Source organism: Pezoporus occidentalis, unplaced genomic scaffold (assembly GCF_034315485.1).
Source record: "Pezoporus occidentalis ecotype Australia unplaced genomic scaffold, CSIRO_AGI_Poc_V1 ctg8, whole genome shotgun sequence".
Classification (NCBI taxonomy): Eukaryota; Metazoa; Chordata; class Aves; order Psittaciformes; family Psittacidae; genus Pezoporus; species Pezoporus occidentalis.
Window position 1 is genome coordinate 10066919 of NW_026916158.1, and position 23392 is coordinate 10090310.

The 23392-nt window shown below is 38.3% G+C and overlaps 1 protein-coding gene across 9 annotated transcripts in view; it reads left to right on the forward strand.

The window, feature by feature from the left end:
• The window catches only part of NLGN1 (neuroligin 1), a 479997-nt gene that overhangs the window by 140758 nt on the left and 315847 nt on the right, over positions 1-23392 (forward strand). For 5 of the 9 annotated variants that reach the window (XM_062603181.1, XM_062603180.1, XM_062603182.1 and 2 more), the window contains exons 2-3: positions 2800-3605; positions 4050-4109. In XM_062603181.1, coding sequence (XP_062459165.1) covers positions 3113-3605; positions 4050-4109 — 553 coding nt within the window. In that variant the 5' untranslated portion in view covers positions 2800-3112. The remainder of the gene's footprint in view (positions 1-2799; positions 3606-4049; positions 4110-23392) is intronic. The other 4 variants (XM_062603185.1, XM_062603187.1, XM_062603183.1 and 1 more) reach the window with 1 other exon arrangement.

The window sequence follows — 23392 nt, forward strand, 5'->3', positions numbered from 1 at the left end:
GCTCGAAAGAAAATTTTGGTATAAAAGTCTTAAAAGATTTGAGTAATCTCAGCCTCTTTCTTTCTGTGAATTTATGTTTTTAATGTTGTAGCTTCAGGGCAGCCGGTGACAGGCTTGAATGTTTGACCTCTCAGTCTCAAAAATAAACAGTTACTTAGCCATTTAGAAAGAAAGGCTTGTGAAGGAAAGCAAAAAAAAAAATCCCAAATTTAAGTTACAAATACAGTGCAAATCTGTTGATTCCAGTTCTTCAAGTGCTTTTGAATTTACTGCCCTGTATAGCTTATAAGTTTGTTCACTGACACCACCTACTACCCAATAGTTAATCAAAAATAGCCAAACACAGTATTGCATTATATTCTTACCTTTTTAGGCTCCTGTCTCTGTCTTACAGTAAAACCTCGTTTATGGGAGGCAAACCAGAACTTTAGGTCACAGCAGAACTGTTCAGCTGCAATGGCAAAACAGCTGACGGACAAGCTTAAAACTATAGCCCAGGCCTAGGGTTTCCGTTGAATTTGCCATTTAGGTATCAAGTGTATAAAAAAGTTGTCCTAGATCTGAAAACAGGTCTTAGACTCTTAGAGTGAAAGTGCTAAATGACTTATTAGTAGCAATTTGGTAATTTTCCATGTTGATCTAACTCATCAGCTTGAAATGAAGGGTGCTGTTTGGCACAGCTATGTTGAATTTGGTTTGTCCTCAGGCCTCCGTAGACCATGTAAATTAGCTGGAGGGTTACTGAGGTTAAGTTCCTGCTATTTACAAGTTTAAATTTGAGAAAGAAGAGAGATTACATTTTTCCACTTGAGACTGGAAAAAACCAAAAAGCTAGGATTTGAAGACCTAGTGGAAAAGGTTTAAATCTGTGGAGGTTTTTGAATGCCACTAGGTAAAAAGCTTCCATCTTTCCATAACCTACTGTACATCAACCCAGAAGAGCAAAGTCATACTTGCTGCTTTCTATTCTGGCACTTGCCTATGTATTTCTCAAGTAATATCCAGCTACCTTCAAAATTTGAAATGCGACAAAGCAGCAGTCTTCCAAGAGGCAACTGTCTTCATGCCATTCTGTGTAAGTTTATTAAACTGAAGGCTAACATGTACATCAAGTCTGGGGAATTATTTTCTGCAGCTAAATTGGTGTGTTTCCAGCAAACACTGGAAATTTGAAACTGGAGAATAGAGGATACAAGTCTGTTTGTTAATGCAGTTTCACAGTGAAGTTGTTAGAATTAGTAGAGAAAGAAAGGGAAAGAGAAAATTATAGAAAAGCTTCATCTATCTCCTTATTGCCTCCTGAGATAGATTGTTCAGAGCTAAAGGAACACTAGACATGAACCAAATCTCCTGCTGTCCTATATAGCTTTTACAATCTCCTTTTTAATAACCCAAACTGCAGGGTAGTCTGACTATTACACAAGCCGTTCTTTTGAATTCTCTCTACAGTGTGTATAGACATGATAAAAAAACAATCCTCATTAAAGCTGCCAATGCTGTTTCAAAAGTCAGTGGTTTAGAATGTTTCCTATACAAAGCAAAACGCATTTCTTGTGCATTACACACTGCTTAATAGGGAGTGTAAGATTACACTGGTATGTTGTGTATATTGTAAGTCGTGGTGGAAATGTGTTTAACATGAATATGGAAGTTATAACGATACGCCCTGAGCAATTTTCAGAAGTGCTGGAACACATCTTTGTGTGACGACCTCTGAGCTGAAGTAGTTGAAAATAAGATCTGGAATTTGAGATTATGCAGTCTGTGATCCTAACTGATTGTTTTTCTAGGATATTGTTCAGTCAGCATGCGAGCGTATGAAAGATAAGATTTCGCCTGTCCTGTGGGAGCGTTTATTGTTTCTGTTATAAATTGAGAATGGTAGGGATTTGGTGCATTCATCATGCGTTTTCATTTTTCACTTAAGTCAGTAGTTTATAAGGAATGCAGGATTGGTCTGAAGAAAAAATTCTGATGTTCTGATGTTCAGCTCCACCCCTAAACTGTCTGTTATATCCTTTTCCAAATCAGTTTTGAAAAAAGACCACTGAGGTCCAGTTATGTGCAAATGCAGAGTTTGCCCTTCCCTTTAGTGGTAGCAGATTTTGGTCCTTCGTTAATGTGAACATTTCACTCTTGTAGGTGTTTTTCATCAGCTATCAGAAACTTGTGAAATTAGAAAACCATATAAAGTATGGTAATTCAGGTTATCATGAAAAAGCACAGTAATTAGTGTTATCCATACAAATATATTCCAGTTGCCTCAATGTTTTAATAAGAAGTTGTATTTTAAAATGAACAACAAAAAGTTTATATGTATTATAATCTGCTTTTAATGAAATAAAATGCATTTGAGTCTTTAATATGCCTGTCTAACTTAATTTCATTATCTTCTGATTTAAAAAATAATTACTTTCATTTTGAAAATCAACTTGTGCAAACAAGGTGAAAATTGATTCTGAACTGATTAAGTTAAATAAAACATTAACATAAACACTTATGTAATGTAGCCTGGGAGCAAATTACTTAATTTTTAAAAAGGTGAATTTTAAAAATGTATTTTCTGTGAGTTCTGTTTCTTCTGAAAAATCTCTATAAATTCAACAAGTGACATTATAGATAAACCAGTAGTGAGTGTTTCACCCGCCATTTCATGGACTCATAAACTACTGCGATTTTACTTACATGACTCTAGCAACTATTAATGTATGTAATGTATGTAAATAACTTGTGAAGCATCTAGTTATCACTGCTCATATTAGCTCTCTCATACTAATGATTTATTTTCATTTTCTCCAGGATATAGACCTGCGGCTAACTGGATTTGATTTATAAGAGGGGATTCTGCAGTAAATGGCTGCTTTCTTCATATCGCTGCTATGGAAAACAGAATTGTCAATAGGATGTAGTCTGATAAATAGTGCTGAGTGAAGATGCAGCTTCAGTAAGTGTGAAATCAATGGAAGATACTTACTGCATGAAAAGCCTTTTGAGATTTTTCTGACAGGCTCCTATTTAGGAAACTTGATCTGTTTCCTTCGGTTGCCCTGTTTTTACACCAGTGGATACAAATCAAATTGCTTCACTGTAGTTACACAACTAATGAGGGACCATGGCCTTTCCAAGATCCATGTGGCTGAACTGTGTATGGAGAGCAATGATAGTCCGCCTGTTACACATGGGATTGAATGCCACTTTTGCTTCTTGTATACTTGGATTTTTGCTTCACACTGCAGCTGTGTCTTCCCAAAAATTGGATGATACCAACCCAGTGGTGACCACCAACTTTGGCAAGATAAGAGGGATTAAGAAGGAACTTAATAATGAAATTTTGGGGCCAGTTATTCAGTTTCTTGGGGTTCCGTATGCTGCCCCTCCAACAGGGGAGCGCCGCTTTCAACCTCCTGAGCCTCCGTCTCCCTGGGCAAATATCAGAAATACCACTCAGTATGCTCCAGTGTGCCCCCAGAACATTATAGAAGGCAGGTTGCCTGAAGTCATGCTTCCCGTGTGGTTTACTAATAATTTGGATGTAGTTTCCACCTATGTACAAGATCAGAATGAAGACTGCCTCTATTTAAATATCTATGTCCCAACCGAGGATGGTGAGTTAACAGCAGGCGAAACAGGGAGATCTTTTTATTTTCCTGTTCTACGTTCTAACAATATTAATTCATGTGTACTAGTAGCATGCATGGCTTTCTTTGTTTGCATGCCAGCATATTACATGTATGCATGTTGCTTTTCTGTGTGTGTATCTGTCCCTGGTTTTTGGTTTGGTTTTGGTTTTCTTTCTGTCTACACTCATTGTTTTTCTCCCACAGCACGTGTATTTTTAGGTCAAAGTTGATGCCTAATTCTCATTGCCACCCACTGACTTCTGGGAAGATGCATCAACATCTTATCCATTGCATGTGCAGGCACAACCAGTTGAGAGTCTTCCGCACCTAATAAAACAGGTCATATTTAAGTTAGATAGTGGTGTTGCATGCTCCTACTGTCTGTGATGGAGCTCCATGTTATTTTCTAGTCTTCTATTCATTTTTCAGTCAAAAGAATATCCAAGGAATGTGCCAGAAAACCCGGCAAGAAAATTTGTAGAAAAGGAGGTATGTATAAAGTGAACACAAAAAATATGGGGGAAAGATCAAGACCTTGCAAAGGAAGAATGAATAATACAGCTAAAGAGGCTGATTTGCTTATGCTGTGAAGTGAACTGTTAGGGACTATCTTGTCCTAATGAAGCCAGAAAGGTATTTAAGGAGAGGACCATGTAAAGCAGATGAGAAGATAACATTCGTAAAGCCTGAACTCAGTTGCACCTGATCATCTCTCTCACTATCTCGTGCTGACCTTATTGGCAGCTTCTCTGTCTTGGCCTCATGGTTTAGAGGAGTGTTTGTCACTCATACATAAATACAGTATGTCGTATATGCGTGCATAGGAAGTAGCTCGTAATGACTGGGGCCTAATACTATTGCCATTGAAGTTGCTGGCATGGCTTCACAGCGGTATATTCCAGTGGTATAGCACGGTGGCTGTGATATATTATAGCAAAGCAGAACTGAAAGTCTGCATCGACTTACTCCATGATACACCATTTTTTCTTGGAACATTGTTAACTTTCCTGAAATGTAGATGTGAAATACTATTTTTTTTTTTCATTTACATGTTTCTGAAAGTGAGCGTTGATTTTCTTCATTAAGTGATTACCACTCTCTTTGTAAAGCCGAAAATCTCTTAATAGGGGTGTAGGGAAATATTAAAATATTGTGAAATGGCACTTTGGAAAAGAGGCTGCTTTTGGAAGCTTTGAAACTTGGCTTCTACCCTTTTTGTGTTAGGTAGCATGGGAGAATTTGCAGATTCTCTGTGAAGATTTGCAAATTCCCGAAGCAGTTGAGACACAATATCGAAAGTATATTTTGGTACTGATTTAAAATAGGCACTTGATACTAGTTTAAAGCACTGATTTTGTACCATATTACGTGTTTGTTCTATAGCAGATTATTTCTTTTTATTATTTTTTAAAATAACGTGTTATTTAATAGCTGGCCTACATTTGAATCTAGAATACTTCTGAGGGTAAACAAAGCGTAGTGTGGACATACATGGTTGCCTATTAGCTGTAATACGTATTTTCTCTACCAGTAGCTATATGTCCCTGTTATTCCAGAACAGATACATTTTAGCAAAGTGTCATAGCAGGGAATTCTTTAGAGTTAGGCCCAGTTCTACTCTGGAAACTCTGTGTTAGTTTTTTAAGGCAGTATCTTGTCTTCTAAATGAAGGTGGCCTTATTTTCCAACGTTTTTGCTCTTACATCTCTTACTGACTGGTAATTGCAGCTAGCTGTTAATTATTGTCAATTGTAGTTGCTCAGTGTATACTTTTTTAGATGTATAAATCCACTTTCAGTGACTTAAGACGATTTGTTTTTAAAGTGCTGGGCTTTGAGGTGACTTTTACTGTTTTCTATTAGGGAAGTTTTGTTCTGTGCTGTAAAAAATACAGTTGTTTCTGCTGGATTCCCAAAATTGGAAACAAAGATAATCCGGGTACTGTGAGCAACGTCACTTCTTCACACATCATTCAAGTTAGAATAACTGCTGTCATTTATGTGCATTCAATTAATGTGCAGTGCTGCAGCAGTTATTATGCAGTTCATCAGGCGTGTGTAATTAGCTGAGCAACTTTCACTTCCTATCACCCAGACACTGATTCACAAAGTCATAAATAAAGATGCAGATCTCCATCACTGTCCTAAGAAAACATCTTTTACTAGGAGAGAATATTGAAAAAACAAATTCGGAAAACCAGCAAAAATAAAGGGAGGGAGAGCCCAGGAAATGAGGAAGTTGTGTTTATTGTCCTGTGAGCCTGAAGGAGAATCAAGAGAGTATTTGAAATTCAGTAGGTACCTTTCCAGTTAAATTCACTGCACACACAGCACAATAAAAACCCCACCTTTCCCTGCTGACATGTGCAGAGAACTCGTGAATACCTTCAGCCTGGGCAGTTGGCATAGTTGTAATAATCTCTGTTCTCCAAGTAACTCACGCTCTACTCACCTGTTTATAACCTAAGATTAGCCTTGGCTTGGATTTCCCCCATGCCCTGTAGTAAAAGGAATCATGTTGTAGAACAAGGTTGCAATAGCATCAAAGCATCTTAGCAGCAGCAGCTTAGAAATAGCATTGAGTTTGTGTGAAAAACAAGGAAGGCCCAATATTGTTTTCTCTCGTGGGATTTTTAGGTTACGGTCATTTCATTGCATTTAGGGATAAAAATTACTGGAAAGAGAAAATATGAAAATAAGAGGCAGACCTTTACACCATCTTTTTAATTAATCAAAGATATGTAAGTTCAAAGTGATTGAACCAACAACTGTGTGCTATTTTATATATTGTTTGATTCTTTCTCATTGCATGAAAGAAATGGGATTAGATAAATAAATCAGTATCTGTACTTAGTTGTCAGCTGAGGGACATGAGAAGAGTAAAAATTTTGAAGAATGGAGTATTCTGATGATGACAGATAGATGCAGAAATGAAAAGAATTCTATCCATGAGTTATACTAGAGATTGTAGTGAGCATTATAGCCATTACCACCTGTTGGTAGGATTTGGATATGCACACTGCAGAGACTACAAAAGGACCAGCTGGAGCAAGGTCGAAAGGAATGTGACAATACAGTATGCTTTTTGATAAATACATGTGTCTGTATTTCAGTATACTTCAATTTACTGATAAAGATCATCTGTTCTCATGTCTTGCTTCAGGTACGTCAAGGTCAGATGTTACTAATTCCATTATGGATACGTATATAAGCAGAAACCTCTGTATTTGCTAGGGCTGATTTTAGAAAATCTGTGCAAAGACACCTAATTAATTTTGTGTTGCTTTTTTAGAAGTTAGAACCCATAAGTCTAAATTTTAATAGAACCTAGGTGATATTGCAGAAAACACCATTTTACTGTTTGATACTCGTTACATTGTTGATTATGTGTTATTTCCTGTCAAACTTTTGCATCATTTCTGGGGCATACTTAAATAGTTTTGCACTCTGTTTGGTATTTCAGAACTCCCTTTTACTTTATAGTCAAAGCAAAAATATTTTACTGGTGGTCCAGAATGATAGGGTAACTTACCTCTTAGGAGGACTGTATGTCTTGCTCTAGCTGCATGCCTGTGCTTTCTTAATACTATATATTAATTTATTTGCATTGCAGTAGTTTGCAGCATGAATTTCTTACTTTAATGATGCCTATATAAAGATAATTTGAAAATGATTACTAATATGACCACTTAAAGAAACCCCAGGTATTGTGTGTTCTGCACTTGGGATGACAGTATGCTCTTTCTCATGAACTTGTACTAAAGCCTTCATATTGGCTGAAGATACCTGAATGTGAAAACATGGAGGTGCAGCTTTTGTAGAGAATATGATACATACTCAGTGTCATGGAACTAGGCATATACAATATTTGATACTTTTGTAGGAGAATTGGAAGTAGAATAAAGAAAGAAATGACTTAATCCTTACTTTTACGTTTAGGAATTAACAGTGGCTAAGCGACTTCCCAGTATCAGTGACTTCTTCACATGTGGATTCTGTTTCCTATTCTGGTCGGTGCAGTGAATAAATTTTAAATGCAAAGAATCATGATCTGAAGTACCTCATCTGAGAATGTAGGATTAGACAGCTCTATTAATATTTATGCCCCCTAATAGGCTACTTGATTTTCAAAGCAAAGCTCCCAACACCGTACTTTCTGGCTTAGGGCTGTGGTTACTGTGAACACATAGGAACATATACACATGCATACATATACATTCTTGGAAGTGAAACACAAATCGCAGCGCTGTAATCTTACCCTGCTTTGATCATTCATTGTTTTCAATAGAAAATATGTTACATCAATTGTGATTTGTAAATGGCACTGATAACTTTAAGGCTTTTAAGCTCAGCAATATGAAATATTTTTTACAAATCTAAGCAGAAATTTAGACTGTTACCCTGTGTTTCTGTTGGGTGTTTGTTCCAGTACTTCATTTAACTTTCCCTGGACCGTTCGCTTACCAGGTTTTGGAAAAGAGGAATTAATGCAACATGAGCAGTTCCTATGGACTTCATGAAATGAACTTCTTTCTGTATTACCTGTTTCAGCTCTGAAATCAACCAGAAAAGGACAAGCTGAGACCTGTTAAAATATGTATTTCCACTGGCAAAATATATCATTTGATTATTAGATTCTTTTTTCTCTATGTAATGTAGAAAATTATATTGAAGTAATTGACTTCTAGATATTATATTGTAAAAAATGATTGAAATATTCTTTCCCTGTGGCCATATAAATGAAAAGTATGAAATCGAAGGTGTGAGCCTCCATCACCATAGAGTGAGCTATGTCAAAATCCATTGCATTGCCAGTAGGTTAAGAATGTGCACTTATGGAGCATTTACCAGGGCTCATGGTGACTTCAGAGTGAGTGTAAAAGCCCAAAGAGTTACCTTAGTGCATATTTTGGTGTATATCTGCCATTACATAGGGTGTGTATCTTCAATAGGCCACTCTGAAAAATTCATAATGAATTATTTTTCTGTAGGATATTTGCATCAGCGGTTGGCTGCGCATGTTTAGAAATTTTGTCTCCATTCACCCGTGCTGGCTCCTGGCTGAAGAGCCCTCATACTTGTCCTGGTCTTGTGAGGTCAAAATTCATCCCATAAGTATCAGCAGGAACAAATCATAGAATCGTAGAATCATAGAATCGTTAGGGTTGGAAAGGCCCTTAAGATCATCTAGTTCCAACCCCGCTGCTATGGGCAGGGACACCTCACACTAAACCATATCATCCAAGGCCTCGTCCAACCTGCTCTTGAACACTGCCAGGGATGGAGCATTCACAACCTCCCTGGGCAACCCATTCCAGTGCCTCACCACCCTAACAGGAAAGAATTTCCTCCTTATATCCAATCTAAACTTCCCCTGTTTAAGTTTTAACCCATTACCCCTTGTCCTGTCACTGCAGTCCCTAATGAGGAGTCCCTCCCCAGCATCCCTATAGGCCCCCTTCAGATACTGCAAGGCTGCTATGAGGTCTCCACGCAGCCTTCTCTTTTCCAGGCTGAACAGCCCCAACTTCCTCAGCCTATCTTCATACAGGAGGTGCTCCAGTCCCCTGATCATCCTCGTGGCCCTTCTCTGGACTTGTTCCAACAGTTCATGTCCTTTTTATGTTGAGGACACCAGAACTGCACACAATACCCCAAGTGAGGTCTCACGAGAGCAGAGTAAAGGGGCAGGATCACCTCCTTCGACCTGCTGGTCACGCTCCTTTTGATGCAGCCCAGGGTACGGGCGTCAGCCCACCTCACAAGCATGTCAAGGTCCCTCTGGATGGCATTCCTTCCCTCCAGCGTATCAACCGAACCACACAGTTTGGTGTCATCGGCAAACTTGCTGAGGGTGCACTCAATCCCACTGTCCATGTCAGCGACAAAGATGTTGAACAATACTGGTCCCAACACTGATTCCTGAGGGACACCACTCGTTACTGGTCTCCAGCTCGACATTGAGCCGTTGACCACAACTCTTTGTGTGCGGCCATCCAGCCAGTTCTTTATCCACCGAGTGGTCCATCCATCAAATTGATGTCTCTCCAATTTACAGGCAAGGATGTCGTGTGGTCATAGCACTGAACTCCAGTGCTATGCACTGAGAGACCAGGATTGTTCTATTTTTCTGTTCCTTTTTGAAGCACTGTATTCCTGTTTTTCATTCCTTAGGTACCACTGCAGCATTTCCTATTATGCTAGTAATACATGGAAGAAGATAATGAAGCAAACATTGTCTTGTACAGCCCTTTTCATCCTTTCACAATCTAAAGCTGTTAGTGTCAGTTAGCAGCTTTTTTCAAAGATGTGCAGTAGGTTTATGTCATATTTGAAATAAAATGCTTAAACACTGATGCACTTTCTACAGTCCTCTTTCTGGGTGAAGCAATGTTTGACAATAGAAGACTTTGCAGACTGCATTTTAAGACTCCAGTCATCTTAAATGCCATCAACACTGGTCAAAGTCCTCTGTAAATGTCTGGTTGGTTGGGCTGTGGGCTCTTGCTGACCACACAGTCTTTGTGCTGTCATTGCTTTGCTTATATACCTTGACAGTGCTTATAGCTCTGACGGGTCTTAAATTCTGATCTAATTCCGTTCCTTGTCCGTTATTTTACTGCTTGCTTTTCATTTTCTACATCCTCCCACATGCAGGCTGTAAAATAGTACTGTTACCCTGATAATAGTAAGTCAGATAAAACTGGTTTGTGATTCTTCCCCTGGTCTTTCTCAGGTTGGACCAGTTGTATTCTGTAAACAACAGTGAGATGGTCTTTTCAATCTGATAGTCTCTAATTTATCATTAAAGTCATCATGGACAAATATTTTTAAAAATAGCTACATAATATAGTTGTGCATTTTCAGGAGGAACACTTGAGCAACTGATATTACTTTTGGGTAACTATTCTTTCCTTCTTGCTTTTTTTGTCATTTTTCCCCTGTATTGTAATATTATTCATTTGCTCTTCTCTGTGTTCATGCTTTTAATTTCTTTGTTTCCTTATAGTACGCAGGGATACAAATATTTTTAGTATTCTTTAAATAATTTTTAAGCTTGCACCATGATGCTTACATATGTCAAACCGTTCTTAAGGATCATCGCAAGTATAATGCTGGTAATCTCCTTATAACTTCAGTATTGCTCCAGTATAATTTTGGTTTCTTTTTTTCAGATTCTTTTCACTTATAATTCTTTAGTTCTCTTCATTATTATTTCCTTTATGTTGTCAAATTTACATGTCTCCTCTACTTTGATTTGTGTAGTAGTATTAATTATACTCTGCATTCAGAAACCAATTGCTTTAATGAGCTTAACATAAATGAGATTTGTTTTTGGGATATCAAACCATTTCCTTCTGGTTTAATATTAATATCTAGTATTTTACTTTCTCATACTTGTGATAATGAAGATTTATCCTAAAAAGAAGCAGTACTGAGCAATACAAAGCTAAGGGAAATGGGACAAAGCTGACCTTAAGCCATGTTTGCACCTAAATTCTAAAACATTGCTGGGACCAGAGTGGTCTCTGGCCAGAATCAGAACCACATCAGGGCTGTTGTGAGTCCAGAAGTTGTAAGATGTGGAAGTGGCTTAGTGCAGGTGCTGCAGCTGATTTTCCCTTCCAGAGTTTTGCAAAAGTGTTTTGAAGTATTTCAGCAGCAACAGTAAATCACATTGCTAATTCCTCTGCTGTGGGAATTCTTTTAATATCCCTTTATGCTATCACAGCAGCAATCAGAACCTGCACCGGCAGAGTTTTCTGTGTGCTTTTTATTGAGGGTGGCTTTTGCCTTTACTGTTCATACTAATAGTACAGTAAACACATAATAATTTTAGTCTTAAGAATGTGTTTGAAGAGCAGGAAAATCACCTGGCTGAGTAATTTCTGGTTCTTCAGCTGATAAAGCTCTGAAATATCATTGCTTTGTAAATGGTTGTCCACGAAGGGAGCCAGAGGGAGAATAAATCTTCTGTGAGGTCTTCGTGTTAGCAGAAGTATAGCCGGTAGACCAAAAAGACACATTTTATGGTAGTCCAAGATCTGTCCCTTTTGTTGAAAAGGACTCAGAGTACAGTTTGTATGTGTTGTGGGAACTTGTTCACATCTTTCTTCACTCAGTGGTAATCTACAGTTCAGTGTCTTATGAGTTGCTGAGCTACTGCAGGATTATTAGGTTTGAACTACAATTAGTGTTGGTGTTTTTGGATCAGGCCCTGTAGACGTGAAGTATGGAGGTGTTTTGGTATGATTTAATATTTATTTAAATATATTTTTAATCCACATTTTATAAATATTATAATGTGTGGAATATCGCATAGTATATATAGGGAGATATAATGTCGTAAGGCGAAAACTATAGGAGACAACAATTTATTATTTGTATTTGTTTCTGGAAAGCTTCCATTTGTTAAATTTACTGGTTTTGTAAAGGCCTTCTTTAATTATTAGCTGAAAATCAGGTATTTATGTAATTACCATAATTACATCTACACATCTAGTGTACTTGCAATTATTTCATTAAAAATTGTAATTATTATGCAATTATAGGGGATAATGACGTCCTTGTAACATGTTGCAGAAGCCGTAATTAAATGGTGGCATAAATGAATTGGAAGTGATTTTGAAGTTTTGAATATTGTTTTATCAGAAATATCAGAAGTGATTCATCCACATTATAAACTGGCAGTAAAACCCCTCCAAAGTTATTTTGAGAAAAGACTTCACATAGCTCTTGGGAAAGGATTTGCCTCTCTTGCCTTTCTGTCTTTATTTTCAGTTCTCTATATTCTTACGTCTAAAAACTGTCTGCAGATTTTTAATGGAAAGGTGCATTGTGTACGAAGAAGATTGCACAGCTTGCTGAAGCTTTCAAGAAGACTCAGCCCAGAGCAAATAGACTCTATGTGCAAGTGCAGAGTGTACTTAGGCCTCCTTCTTCTATACACAGGGAAAAACCTACCCAACAGTTGGTTCAAGCTGATGAAAAGGCTCCACTAAATACAGGGAGGTTTTCATTACATGCTGAGTTTTGATGATCTGCTTATATATATGAATGTCCAAGTCATGCAGCTCCAGGTGTTGGGGAAAGAGAAAAATTCCTCTTGGAGCACAGATGCATGTGATGCTCCAAGCACAGGATGTGGGGATACAGAGGAGCCCTATGGAGTGTCTCCCTTTCTCTCCTTCCAGGTGGGTGGGGAGTGATGAGCAGGAGTAGCATATGACAGAATCTACCAAAACCTCGGGATCACAGATTTCTTTTTGTCTTTAGTGTCAGCCTTCTGCAATATACAGATGATCTCTCTTCCTTCAATTAATTTTAAAAGTCATTGAAAGGGGCAGTAAGGCATATATAATTTTTAGGTTTATTTTATCAGTCTGTTCTTTTACATTTCATGTAGTGTGTTCTTAAGTGAAGGGTGCATAACAGCGCAGCTATGGCATGACTGGCAACTATGCAGCCACCTTTACCATGGCATCCACTTCGGTCTTGCTTCTAAAGATGGCAACCGGCTGTCGGGCTGCGGCTCTGGGCAGACTGGAGCTATCTGCAAACCAACTGGAGGGGCCTCCCATCTCTCTTGCACCCGGCTGCTTACCTCCCACCTGCCAGCTGGGGCTCCTCCTCCAGTCTTTGCTCACAATTTTGTTAGGGGAATGACTCATGCACATTTTTCCCAGTTACTTCAGATGCATTCAGGCAGGTTGGCAAACCTTTTCAATTCACTTAATACATGTCAGCTCATTTTTGCTCAAGTGTGATTAAGAAAGGTTTGCAGGGTCTACTCTAATGCAGAATTTTAATGTCCCACAAAAGAATATATACAAAGCTTCAAGAGGCAGGAGATCCTGGAGGTAGCAGTAATGTCTTACCATGCCGCAAGCTGAAGAAAGACCATCCATCTGTGGCCTGGAGAGGAGCTCCCTGTTTGTACCATCTTGTGTCTAGGTTCTTTGCTGAGGTAGGCAACACAAGAACCGATTTTGTCATGTGGTTATGGTGCTTTTCTAAGGACTTGCTGCACTTTAACGAGAAGCTGAGCACCACCGTTGTTGTCAAGCTTCCTTCCAGTGCCCTGGCAGGGAGTTTTTTCATGTCTGCCAACCCTACTCTGCTTTTCAGTCTTTAATATAGTAATATTAACATTGTGAACAGCAAACAGAACATACCATTCACCAGCTGGATCTAGCTGAACCAGTGAGAGTTTATGGTCTCTGAGAATCCTCATTCCCAAAGCAATAGTTTTAACAAGGTGGACCTGGGGGTAAGGGAATGTGAAACGTGTTTATCTGTGTATAGGTGTATATTTATACAGTCCTAAACAGATTGAAGGGTCAAAGGAAAGCAATTACAATTTATCTTACTTGATTGCAAAATTGATATTGATTCAGATGTTTTCATATTTATTTTAAAGTGACAGAAGGAATTTGTACTTTTTTTAATGTCTGAATTTAGCTGCTGAAGGCCAGCTCTAAGCCACTCGTGAGCCAAAGGGCAGATTTTTCAGATCTGCTTACTCCAAGACTGCTTTTGTTAATGACAGTGTCCCATGATCTATATATATAGCACTTTGGATCCATGAAATATTGCGCTATATATCTGCCATAGAGGCAGGATTTTTTTGGAAAATTTCACAAGAAATCATCAGGTTGTAAACCCAGATTTCAAAATCTTAGTCTGTTCCCTGTTTCTCTTTAATGCTAAGCTCAGATGAAGTAGGTCTCCATAGGAATCAATTAACAGCTGTGCTATGTGGAACATCAAAGGGAAGTAAGGTTTTTTTCCTACACTTTTCAGTCACTGAGCTGTTTGTTAATGATAAATGGATTACTTTTGCTGGAAACAATAACTTTTGAAACAAAAAGTAATTGCTGTACTTAAGTGCTGAAGCACCTGCAGTTTCTTTTATATGAAGTCTCCCTAAATGAAGTCTCACCTAAAGAAAGAAACAAAAGATGCATCAATTATCTTTTCTTTAAAGTGCAATGAAACCCTTGATTAACTGGCGATTCTTGCAGTGTTGCCGTTCAAGTATTGGAGGTATTACCTGGCCAAAAGCACATTATGATACCAGATCATGGGATGGGTGCTGGAGTTATAGAGACAAGGGTGACTGCTGAGGAGGTCACAAGTAAAAATCCTCACAATCCTGAATCTGGGCCTGTTAGCAGAAATCCCTCATTTCCCCTTCTGTATGCATTATATTCTGTCATTCACATGTGACAGAGACCATTGCCCCTTGAACTGTGAAACAGTCATGTGTTTTTGACAGGCTGATTTTCTTTCTTTTCTTGACATCTTTGAAAGATGGCTGCTGGAATGCAGTTAGGCACGAGAGGGACATTTGCTTGCAGAGGTGAACTGGGAGACAGAAGATGAGCGGAAAGAAGCAAGGAAGGGGATTTGACAGCAAAGAAGGCTCCTGACACACACGTTGAAGCAGGTGTAGACTGCCAGGCTGTGTGCAAACCAAGCACAGAAGTAGGATTAAAGGGCTATTTCCCTTTAGACAAAGTAAGACCAAGAAGAAGGCAGTTCACAGTTCCACACTGCAGTTCTTAGTGGCAGAAACTGTTTTTCTCTCTAGAGTTTGCTAATATATATCAGTTGCTGTTTTTCTGCCCAGAGTTTCAACATAACTCAAACTGCAAGCTAGTTTGGCTGAGTATCAGTGCAACAAGGAAGCCGCAGTCAAATGAGAGGAAGAAACAAATTACAAGAATTGCTCTGTATCCCTTCCATGCTTGATATTTGCATTGTGCAAGTGGTCTGGCTCTTACCCCTCTCTGTCCAGCACCTGAGCGTGTGTTAGAGGACATGCCACAAAATAGTTTTGAGCTAAGGCAGAGCAACATCTAGCCCTTAATGCTGCTCCATTAAAAATGGATATATTCAGCAGTAAATCAGATTTTTGCCTGTTGTTTGAATTATGAATGTTATTCTAAATGCTGTCACTTCCTTAAAGAAATAGAGTGGTTTCTTTTGATCTTTAAGTGACTTTGGATTGAAGTTCTGTGTGAGTGATTATCTGGCTCCATGAATGCTGTTGTTATATTAGCGATTTTGTGTTAACCGCTTCACTGCTGAAATCTCTTAAGTGCAGCATGACATTGTACCAGCGCTCAGGAACTAGAAAGGTTAAGAAGCCATTGAAACATATGCAGGAAATGTCATAATTTTCAGGCTGATGAAGTGTTAGTCTGGAAGCGAACAAAAAAACGATAATAATTACATTTACTTTATGCTTGTGAAGAAGACAGTTTGAAGGAGAGCAGGCCATGGAGAGTAGCTCATTTTTGGTTCTGCCCCCATTAGTTATGTCACATTTCTGCTTTACTTCTGTTACCCTTTGGTTCTGTCTAAACGTAGCTTGGTTGCAGAGGGATGATTTGACACAAAGCCAACTCTGTCTTTCTAGTCATTCTGGACCTCTGTGGCCTTTTTCCATTCTCTCCCTCCTCCCCTGGCTAAGCAGCATCTGGCCCTCTGCCTCTGGTGAACTTGTGTGACTCTATTTCAAGTATAGATTTAGTTATTAAATCTGGAGATAAAGTATGGATCTGTTCCACTAATCAGATACTACACTGATTAGAGCCATAGAAGTACTTGGGGAGATCAATTAGGTTAGATTATCAAATCATTATAAGCAAACTCTTAAAGACAAAGCAATAGGAAGTAATCTTGTGTCACTGTATTTCTTTAGAAAATATTTTACTTCGTTATTGTTTGTTTGCCTCTGTTTCATTTACATGTGTTAAGACTGCCGTGCCACCAAGCCTCATGCTCAGAACTGGGCTGGAGAACAGAATAAACCAATTTCTGCTGTAAAGTGCTCTCTGTGATGCTGGTCATAGGCTAAACCACATTATTGCTTCTGCTCTAGGTGAGAAAATACATACATGTGGAAATCTTACTTCAGAAAGCAATTTGGCTTTTTCTCGGGGGAGCTCATCTCAGATCTCTGGGGTTGGGCAGGAAGCCTTCTGCTCTCTTTCCAGCCTTTTATTATCTCTCTTAACCTCATTCTGTATTTATTATTTTGACTGTTGAATCTTATTTTGACTGCTTTTGCCGCATAAACCCAGTGTTATGAACCAACACTAGGTAATTCAGATAAAGGTTTTTGATTTATTCCGTGGTAGTTTTCGGGGCTCTGGTGTAAATGGGTTTCCGGTGTATAATAGCCATTTGTGTAAATCCTAATTCTTGAAGCTGTGTTTTCTACAGCCTGCAGTGTTGTTTTCTCAACATATATATCTATCAGTCTATGGGCTTTTCTTCCTTTATCTATATGTATTCGTAAGTACTCCAGCTAATGCTAATATACTCTTTTCATGAGAGAATTGGCAGAATAGCATACGTCAAAGGCAACAATTAGTGTATTTTCATTTGACTTGTTCAGCCTATTAGGTTGTTAAATTTTGCATAGAAAATCATTAGCATGTGTAATTTGGGGAGGAAGCTCTTGGAAGAGGAGTTGTGGACGTAAATCAGTCAGTGAGATGGCTCTTATACAGTATTCCAACAGCAGCTAGAGCTCTGAAAGGCTGTGAAGTATTTTCCCACATTGATTGTAAATGCAAAGAGGTGAAAAAATCACCAGGTTATCACCAGCTTAGGAGTTAACAAAGAAGCTTCTGCAGGTTCTGCCAAATATTAAAATCTAGAGCAAGACTGTATCACATTCTTTTCTTACAGAATACTGACATAGAAGTTTTGCAGTTGTAGTATACCTGCTCTTTTTTTCAGTGAAAGTGCAGGACATCTGGATCAGGCTTGACATAACATAGTTCCTGTTTGGTTTGGTTTTTTTTTTTCTTTCCCTAAAACTAGTTTGAGAACTGTTGGCATCGCAGGTGGTGCTGCAACTGTTATGAATATTGCTTACTATTTCAAAAGTAGCTGAGTTTGAAAAAGTGACAGAAAAAACTGCCAAGTGCCTTTCCCCCTATCTTTATTGCAGCATGTGACCTGGCATTCTGGTAATTTAGAAAGAGTTATCTGGTATTTAACACAGAAAAGTTTGGATTTTGACCAATTAAAGTCAAAGAGGAAAGGTCAAAAAATCAACACCAAAATAGAACAAATATTAACGGAATATTCCATCATACAGTAGCTAATCAGGGCTTTTGTGTGCCCTGCTGTGCCAATATCTATTCAAAAGCTAGTCATTATGTCTCTGTTCTAAAAGAGAACTAATTTTGAAGACTTGACTGCACTAAAATCAAGTAATTTACTCCCCTTTTTTTGCTGTGTTTTTATGATGTTTCGCCTGATTAAGCATTCAGTGCTAGACATAGTGGCTTCTGGTTTTGTCCCTGCACTTTTCAGGTTCAAATTTCTTTGCGTGCAGTTACTATTCTTTGGTGCCAAAGTACTTGATTGCCTTCATAAACTAGGAAATTTAGTGTCAAAACTGACATAAGCGTCAGGATTACAGTATTGATTATTTTGCAGAAAAATCCATAAAGTCCTTTCAGTTGTGCTCCAATGGAAAGCACCTGTAACCATTTGCACTCAGTGGGTAAATTGGTAGCCACATAAAAGTCAATCATAAAATTCAAATCAAGTTTTACAAGACCAGGCATGAATTTCCATCTCTACAACATGAACAGACATAAGGTTGGAGGCAGATAGAGGGGATTTGAATGTTTGGTAGATTTTGAAAATTGTGCCTGATACGCATAAGTATCTTTTCCCTTTCTTTGTTCCTTTTTTCTCCATTCTTGCTGTCTTGATAGATCTTGTATCACAGCCTCTCCTACAATAAAAAAATCTCTTTTACCATTTTCTGTACCTTTTTTGTTTCCTGCTCTCATAGTCTTATTGTGTCTGATTTGTCTTTATTTCATGTTTCTACCTCCCCCTTCTTTTTTTATTTTTATTTCATTTTAGAAACATTTGCTGCCTCTTTAAGGCTGCAGGATCATGAGCTATCCGTTTGCCACTATATGCTTTAATTATTTGCTTTCCATTGAAGATGGAGCAACTAGGACAAAAGAGAGGACTTCTGCAAAGTCACACACAAGAGTGGGTGAAGAGACTGTATATCATTGTGGAGCTGAAATTAAAACATCCAATTCTTTTTATTGTATATTTATTTTTTTGGCCCAGGCTGTTTATGATGCTTCTGGGCTGCTTTTATGGTTCATATAGCTGAAGCAATGCTTCTTGTCTTTAATTCCTGCACAACTTAGTCCTGATCTTTCCTAAGTGCAAGTGTTTGTCAGTCAGTTACCCCCCATAGGGGTGAGAATCACATTTTATCTTAGCCCATGAAATATTTTCTGTCTCCCACTGGTCTTGCTGCCTTACAGCCTCCAAATAGGGAAAAAGAAAAGGTTGCTGCAGCTTTTATTAATTATTTACATGCTGTTATCAAACATTCCTAGAGTGCTATAAATTTACAGGCTTTAGTACAAACTTGGAGAAAACAAGTTCCCTGCTCTAGAGAATTTACAGTGAAGAAAAGGCAACAGAGGTGAAGATATAAAGCCAGTGGATGTAGTAAAGTAGTGCAGAATACAGGAGTTTTGATAAGAAAGGATTGCCGTAATACATGGTATGAAGGAGAAGGGGAGCAGGAATGTTTGGATGCATGCACAGAGTGCTCAAAGAGGAGAAAGAGGCAGCAATAAAAGCCAGTAACAAATAACGCAGAGGGATTACAAGGAAAGCAAAAGGATTGACCTGATTTGTGTGTTTACTACTCGGCATCTTAGTGGTGCTCTTTCAGCTCCTGAATATAATCATTTAACTCAATGGGTGGCAGAGGCAAGCGCATGTTTCAGGTGGAAGATTGAGCAGGCCTGTCTCTCCACCATGGCTAGTTCATGTGTGAGCCAGTTAGTGATTGTTTCCAAAAGTCATATGAAACTATGGGAAGTGGCCCTGTCAGAAGAATTAATGACACATTCAGCCCCTAGCACAGGGCTTTCTTTGGGCCAGTGGGAGTATCTGCTGTCTTTCTGTCCCTTCCAGAGGCAGCAGTGTGACATCAAAGTGCTGCATTAGATGCCCACTGAGGCTGTGTTTGGAACTCAGTCCCTATCCTTGTGTAGAATTATGACAATTTTCTCCTTTTTTTTCATAATATGATTTTATTTTCAGATGCATGAAAGGATGAGCACAAAGAATAAAAGTGTATCTAAACAACACATGATGACCAGAAATGAATAGACTAGACTTCATTACAGAAATCCACAGGTGCTGACCTTATTTGCCAGCGACTTTGTTGTGGTATGACACACTGTGTGGTATTATAGAATCATAGAATGAATCATAGAATGGTTTGGGTTGGAAACAACCTTAAAGCTCATCTAGTTCCAATGACCCTGCTATGGGCAGGGACACCTTCCACTAGATCAGGTTGCTCAAAGCCCCATCCAATCTGGCTTTGAACTGCCAGGGATGGGGCAGCCACAGCTTCTCTGGGCAACCTGTGCCAGTGCCTCACTACACTCACAGCAAAGAACTTCTTATATCTAATCTAAATCTTCCCTCTTTCACTTTAAAGCCGTTCCCCATTGTACTGTCCCTACATGTTCTTCTAAAAAGTTCCCCTCCACATTTCTTGCAGGCCCCTTTGGGGCATCAGTAGCCATCATTGTAGTCACTATGAATTCTGAGCAAGACAAATATTGATATGGTCATGTACTTTCATCCTGAGCTAACAAGACATTGCTGTTGGCTGCCTTTACTGTCAGTTGCATTTATTTGCTTATTTACTGTAACTTTCTTTTCACTAACTTTAAGAGGGAGTGTTCTAAGGTGCAGTCATGGAGTATATGCATTTAAACCTGCGGACAAAAAGATCAGCCAAAAGCTATACAGAGAAATTAATACATACTCAGCAACCTTGTACTTGCCTGTTATAACAAAATAGCATTAAAGAACGGAATATTTGACTGGAATGTAAGTTGCAGTTACTTCCCTGCCTGTGCAGCAGGCCTCTTGAGGCTGTCATCTATTGCAACATGACTGATTGGTAATTGCTTTTATGAAAGCAGCAGCTTTGATTGTATTTTTAGTGTGTCACCTGGACAGCTTTATATTTGCATGTATTTAGAAAGGCATTCATGCAGTGCTGAAAAAATTAGGAAACAATTGTATGAAATAGATTCATGTTTGAATTGTAGCATTATACACACTGAAGCCACAGAACAAACTGTATTGAACCTATCATGATTTCAGTTCGGAAGAGTGGGAAAAATGCAGTGTTTTGCTAACTGTGAACACTACCCACACCTCCTTTTGATCTGAGTTTGCACCTGGTGCCGATGAAATGCTGTTCCACAGAACAAGCAGTTATGATTTGTTAGCTGCTTTCAGGGTGAGACTTCACAGATCCAGCAGCACGCCCAAGATGCTGACTGTTCAAGCAGATGTTAAGTGCTTAGTGGTTTTGTAGAAAGAGCTGATGTCCCTGATAGCTGACTTTATGTAAGTAGACAGGGACTTAACAACACATCTGGGGTTCACCTTGAGCTTTGCAAAACTTCAGATTTGGATCCACGCTGTCTGGCTTGAGCCAATGACTCCTTCAAAGAAGAGATAATTAAAATGACTTTTATGTCTTTCTTGGAGTCACTGTGTCATCTGTTCCACCAGCAGATGCGACAAAATTATTGCCCTTATTTTAAGATCTCTGTTATCTTAATGGCCCAGAAATTTTTTAAAGGAGGTTTAGATTGTATGTAATACAGTGACAACTGCATTAATGCCAGTGTTTCTATGAGCCTGGCTTTTCAATATCCATATTAATTTTATGGCCTGGGGTAGGCAGGGTTGAACTGCTTTATTGTTTTGCTCTCTTTAGTGAATCAGAGTGATTCCTCACAGTAATAAAACAGAGACCTGAATTAGCAAAAATCTGATTCCTAATTGACCTTATCTTGCTGCCAGTCTGATGTAATCCAGATTCTGATGCGATTTTGCCCTCCTTTCTTGTGATTAGGAAAATAATGCTCACACTTACTGATTAAAAAACTCATTTTCTTAAAAAACCCCAAACACAAACGCAAAACCAAAAAAAAAGGTAAATAAAAGAATACTTTTCAGGCATTTTCAGCTTTGGGAGTAAGTTTTCTTGGTTTCCACAATTAAAATAACTTGCAATTTTTACATTGAACATATGGCTGATATGACTCTACGTTCTTGGTTATATCTGTGTCTTTGGGCATATGGTGGTGCCTATAGTTTTAAAATTCTGCTCCAAGTGAAGCATAGCAGCTAAAAACTCTGGTACCCAACAGTTTCAGGAGGCAGATGTAGATTTTCTCTCCTGTTTTATTTAAAAAGCAGTAAGAAAGTGTGTTGTACATTTTTAACAAAATGGTATTCAGATTAATAATTATAAGACAGACATGTAGTAACCTATTGATTACTTTGGGATTGGGAGTTACTCTTGTAGTAGCTGAGATCACTGCTAAAATGGTGATACTGCAAATACATGCTGCTTATTAAAGAATCATTGCTAGATAAAATTAAGATGATTTTTTAGGGTTTGTAGATCAAAGCGATATAAAAATAAAAGCAAGAGTGTATTTTATGGATTTTTAATGATATTAATATTTATTAAACTGCAGTTCTTTAGATTTCTGTGTCTCAGATACTCTGTCATGCAATAACACAGGGCTGTCTGAGACAAAAATTAACTTGGACCCAACTGAAATCAAAGCGAATCAATTTCTTCATTTTCCTTCCTCATACTGACAGAAATCCGTAAAGTAGAAAAGTCAGAAAAACATACTAATTAGATTTGAGAAGTCATTGCTGCTTTACACATCATGGATAGTTTTAGGACTAAAGATGTGCAAAGTTCTTGCAAAAAATAGAGATAAACCGTATTTAATCTTGTATTACTATAAAAATTTCATAGCAGTGCAACACCGAGGATTACAGTTCAGCCTTCAGGAGTGCTTCTGCCATGTTGTATCAGGCTTCTTGTCCTTATTCTGTACTGCTCTGGACCACAGTTTATGGTACACTGAATTTTTCAGGGAAAGCAAAAAACACCCGCTGCTGCGTAGCAATTGCATGGAAGGAGAAGGCAGAATTTCCCCACCAGCTGTAGTGGTGTTTTACCACTGATGGGGCAAGCAGGTCTTGTGTATCAACACAGATGCATTCTGTATTGATTTATTTAGGTGTGTATGTTAGTATGCATGTGTCTCTTACTGTTTTTATTATGGTAATTTGAGGTATGTTGGCTGCAGTGCCTAATACAGATATTAAAAAGTAATTATACGTACAATTTGAAGAAAAGTGAAAAAATTGATAATGATTTTCTTTATGTGTGTAAAAACCATTGGAAGGGTTGGAAATTTAATCTTCTTAAATTTATTTTTGCTTATCTTGAGCAGAGGGGAGTATTTGATTTAGTTAATGCCAGAGCTTTTAAGGGTCTTTTTGGGGGTCAGGAAAAAAATACCTCTGTTATCTATGTTGGGGTCCTATCTTTAAGAGAATAGGACTTCAGTTGTTTAAAGTATTTTTTGTTCATAGTATTCTCTCTTTCAGAAGTTAAATTCAACTCTTTGTCTGCCTCTGAGTTGATAAAATTTCTCATTTTCCTGGCTGCTCTAGGCTTTTCCTGTCTCACATTTCTAATGTGAAAAACAACAACAGGAGCTTGTGTATTTTGAAACTGAATCAAAAACCAAAGCAAACTTTTTTTCATGTATAGCAGGGGGAAGAAAAGGGCATACCTATTTGTTTCTTTTCTTCCCTTGTGCAGGTAATCTTTAAACTGACTCTACCTCTTCA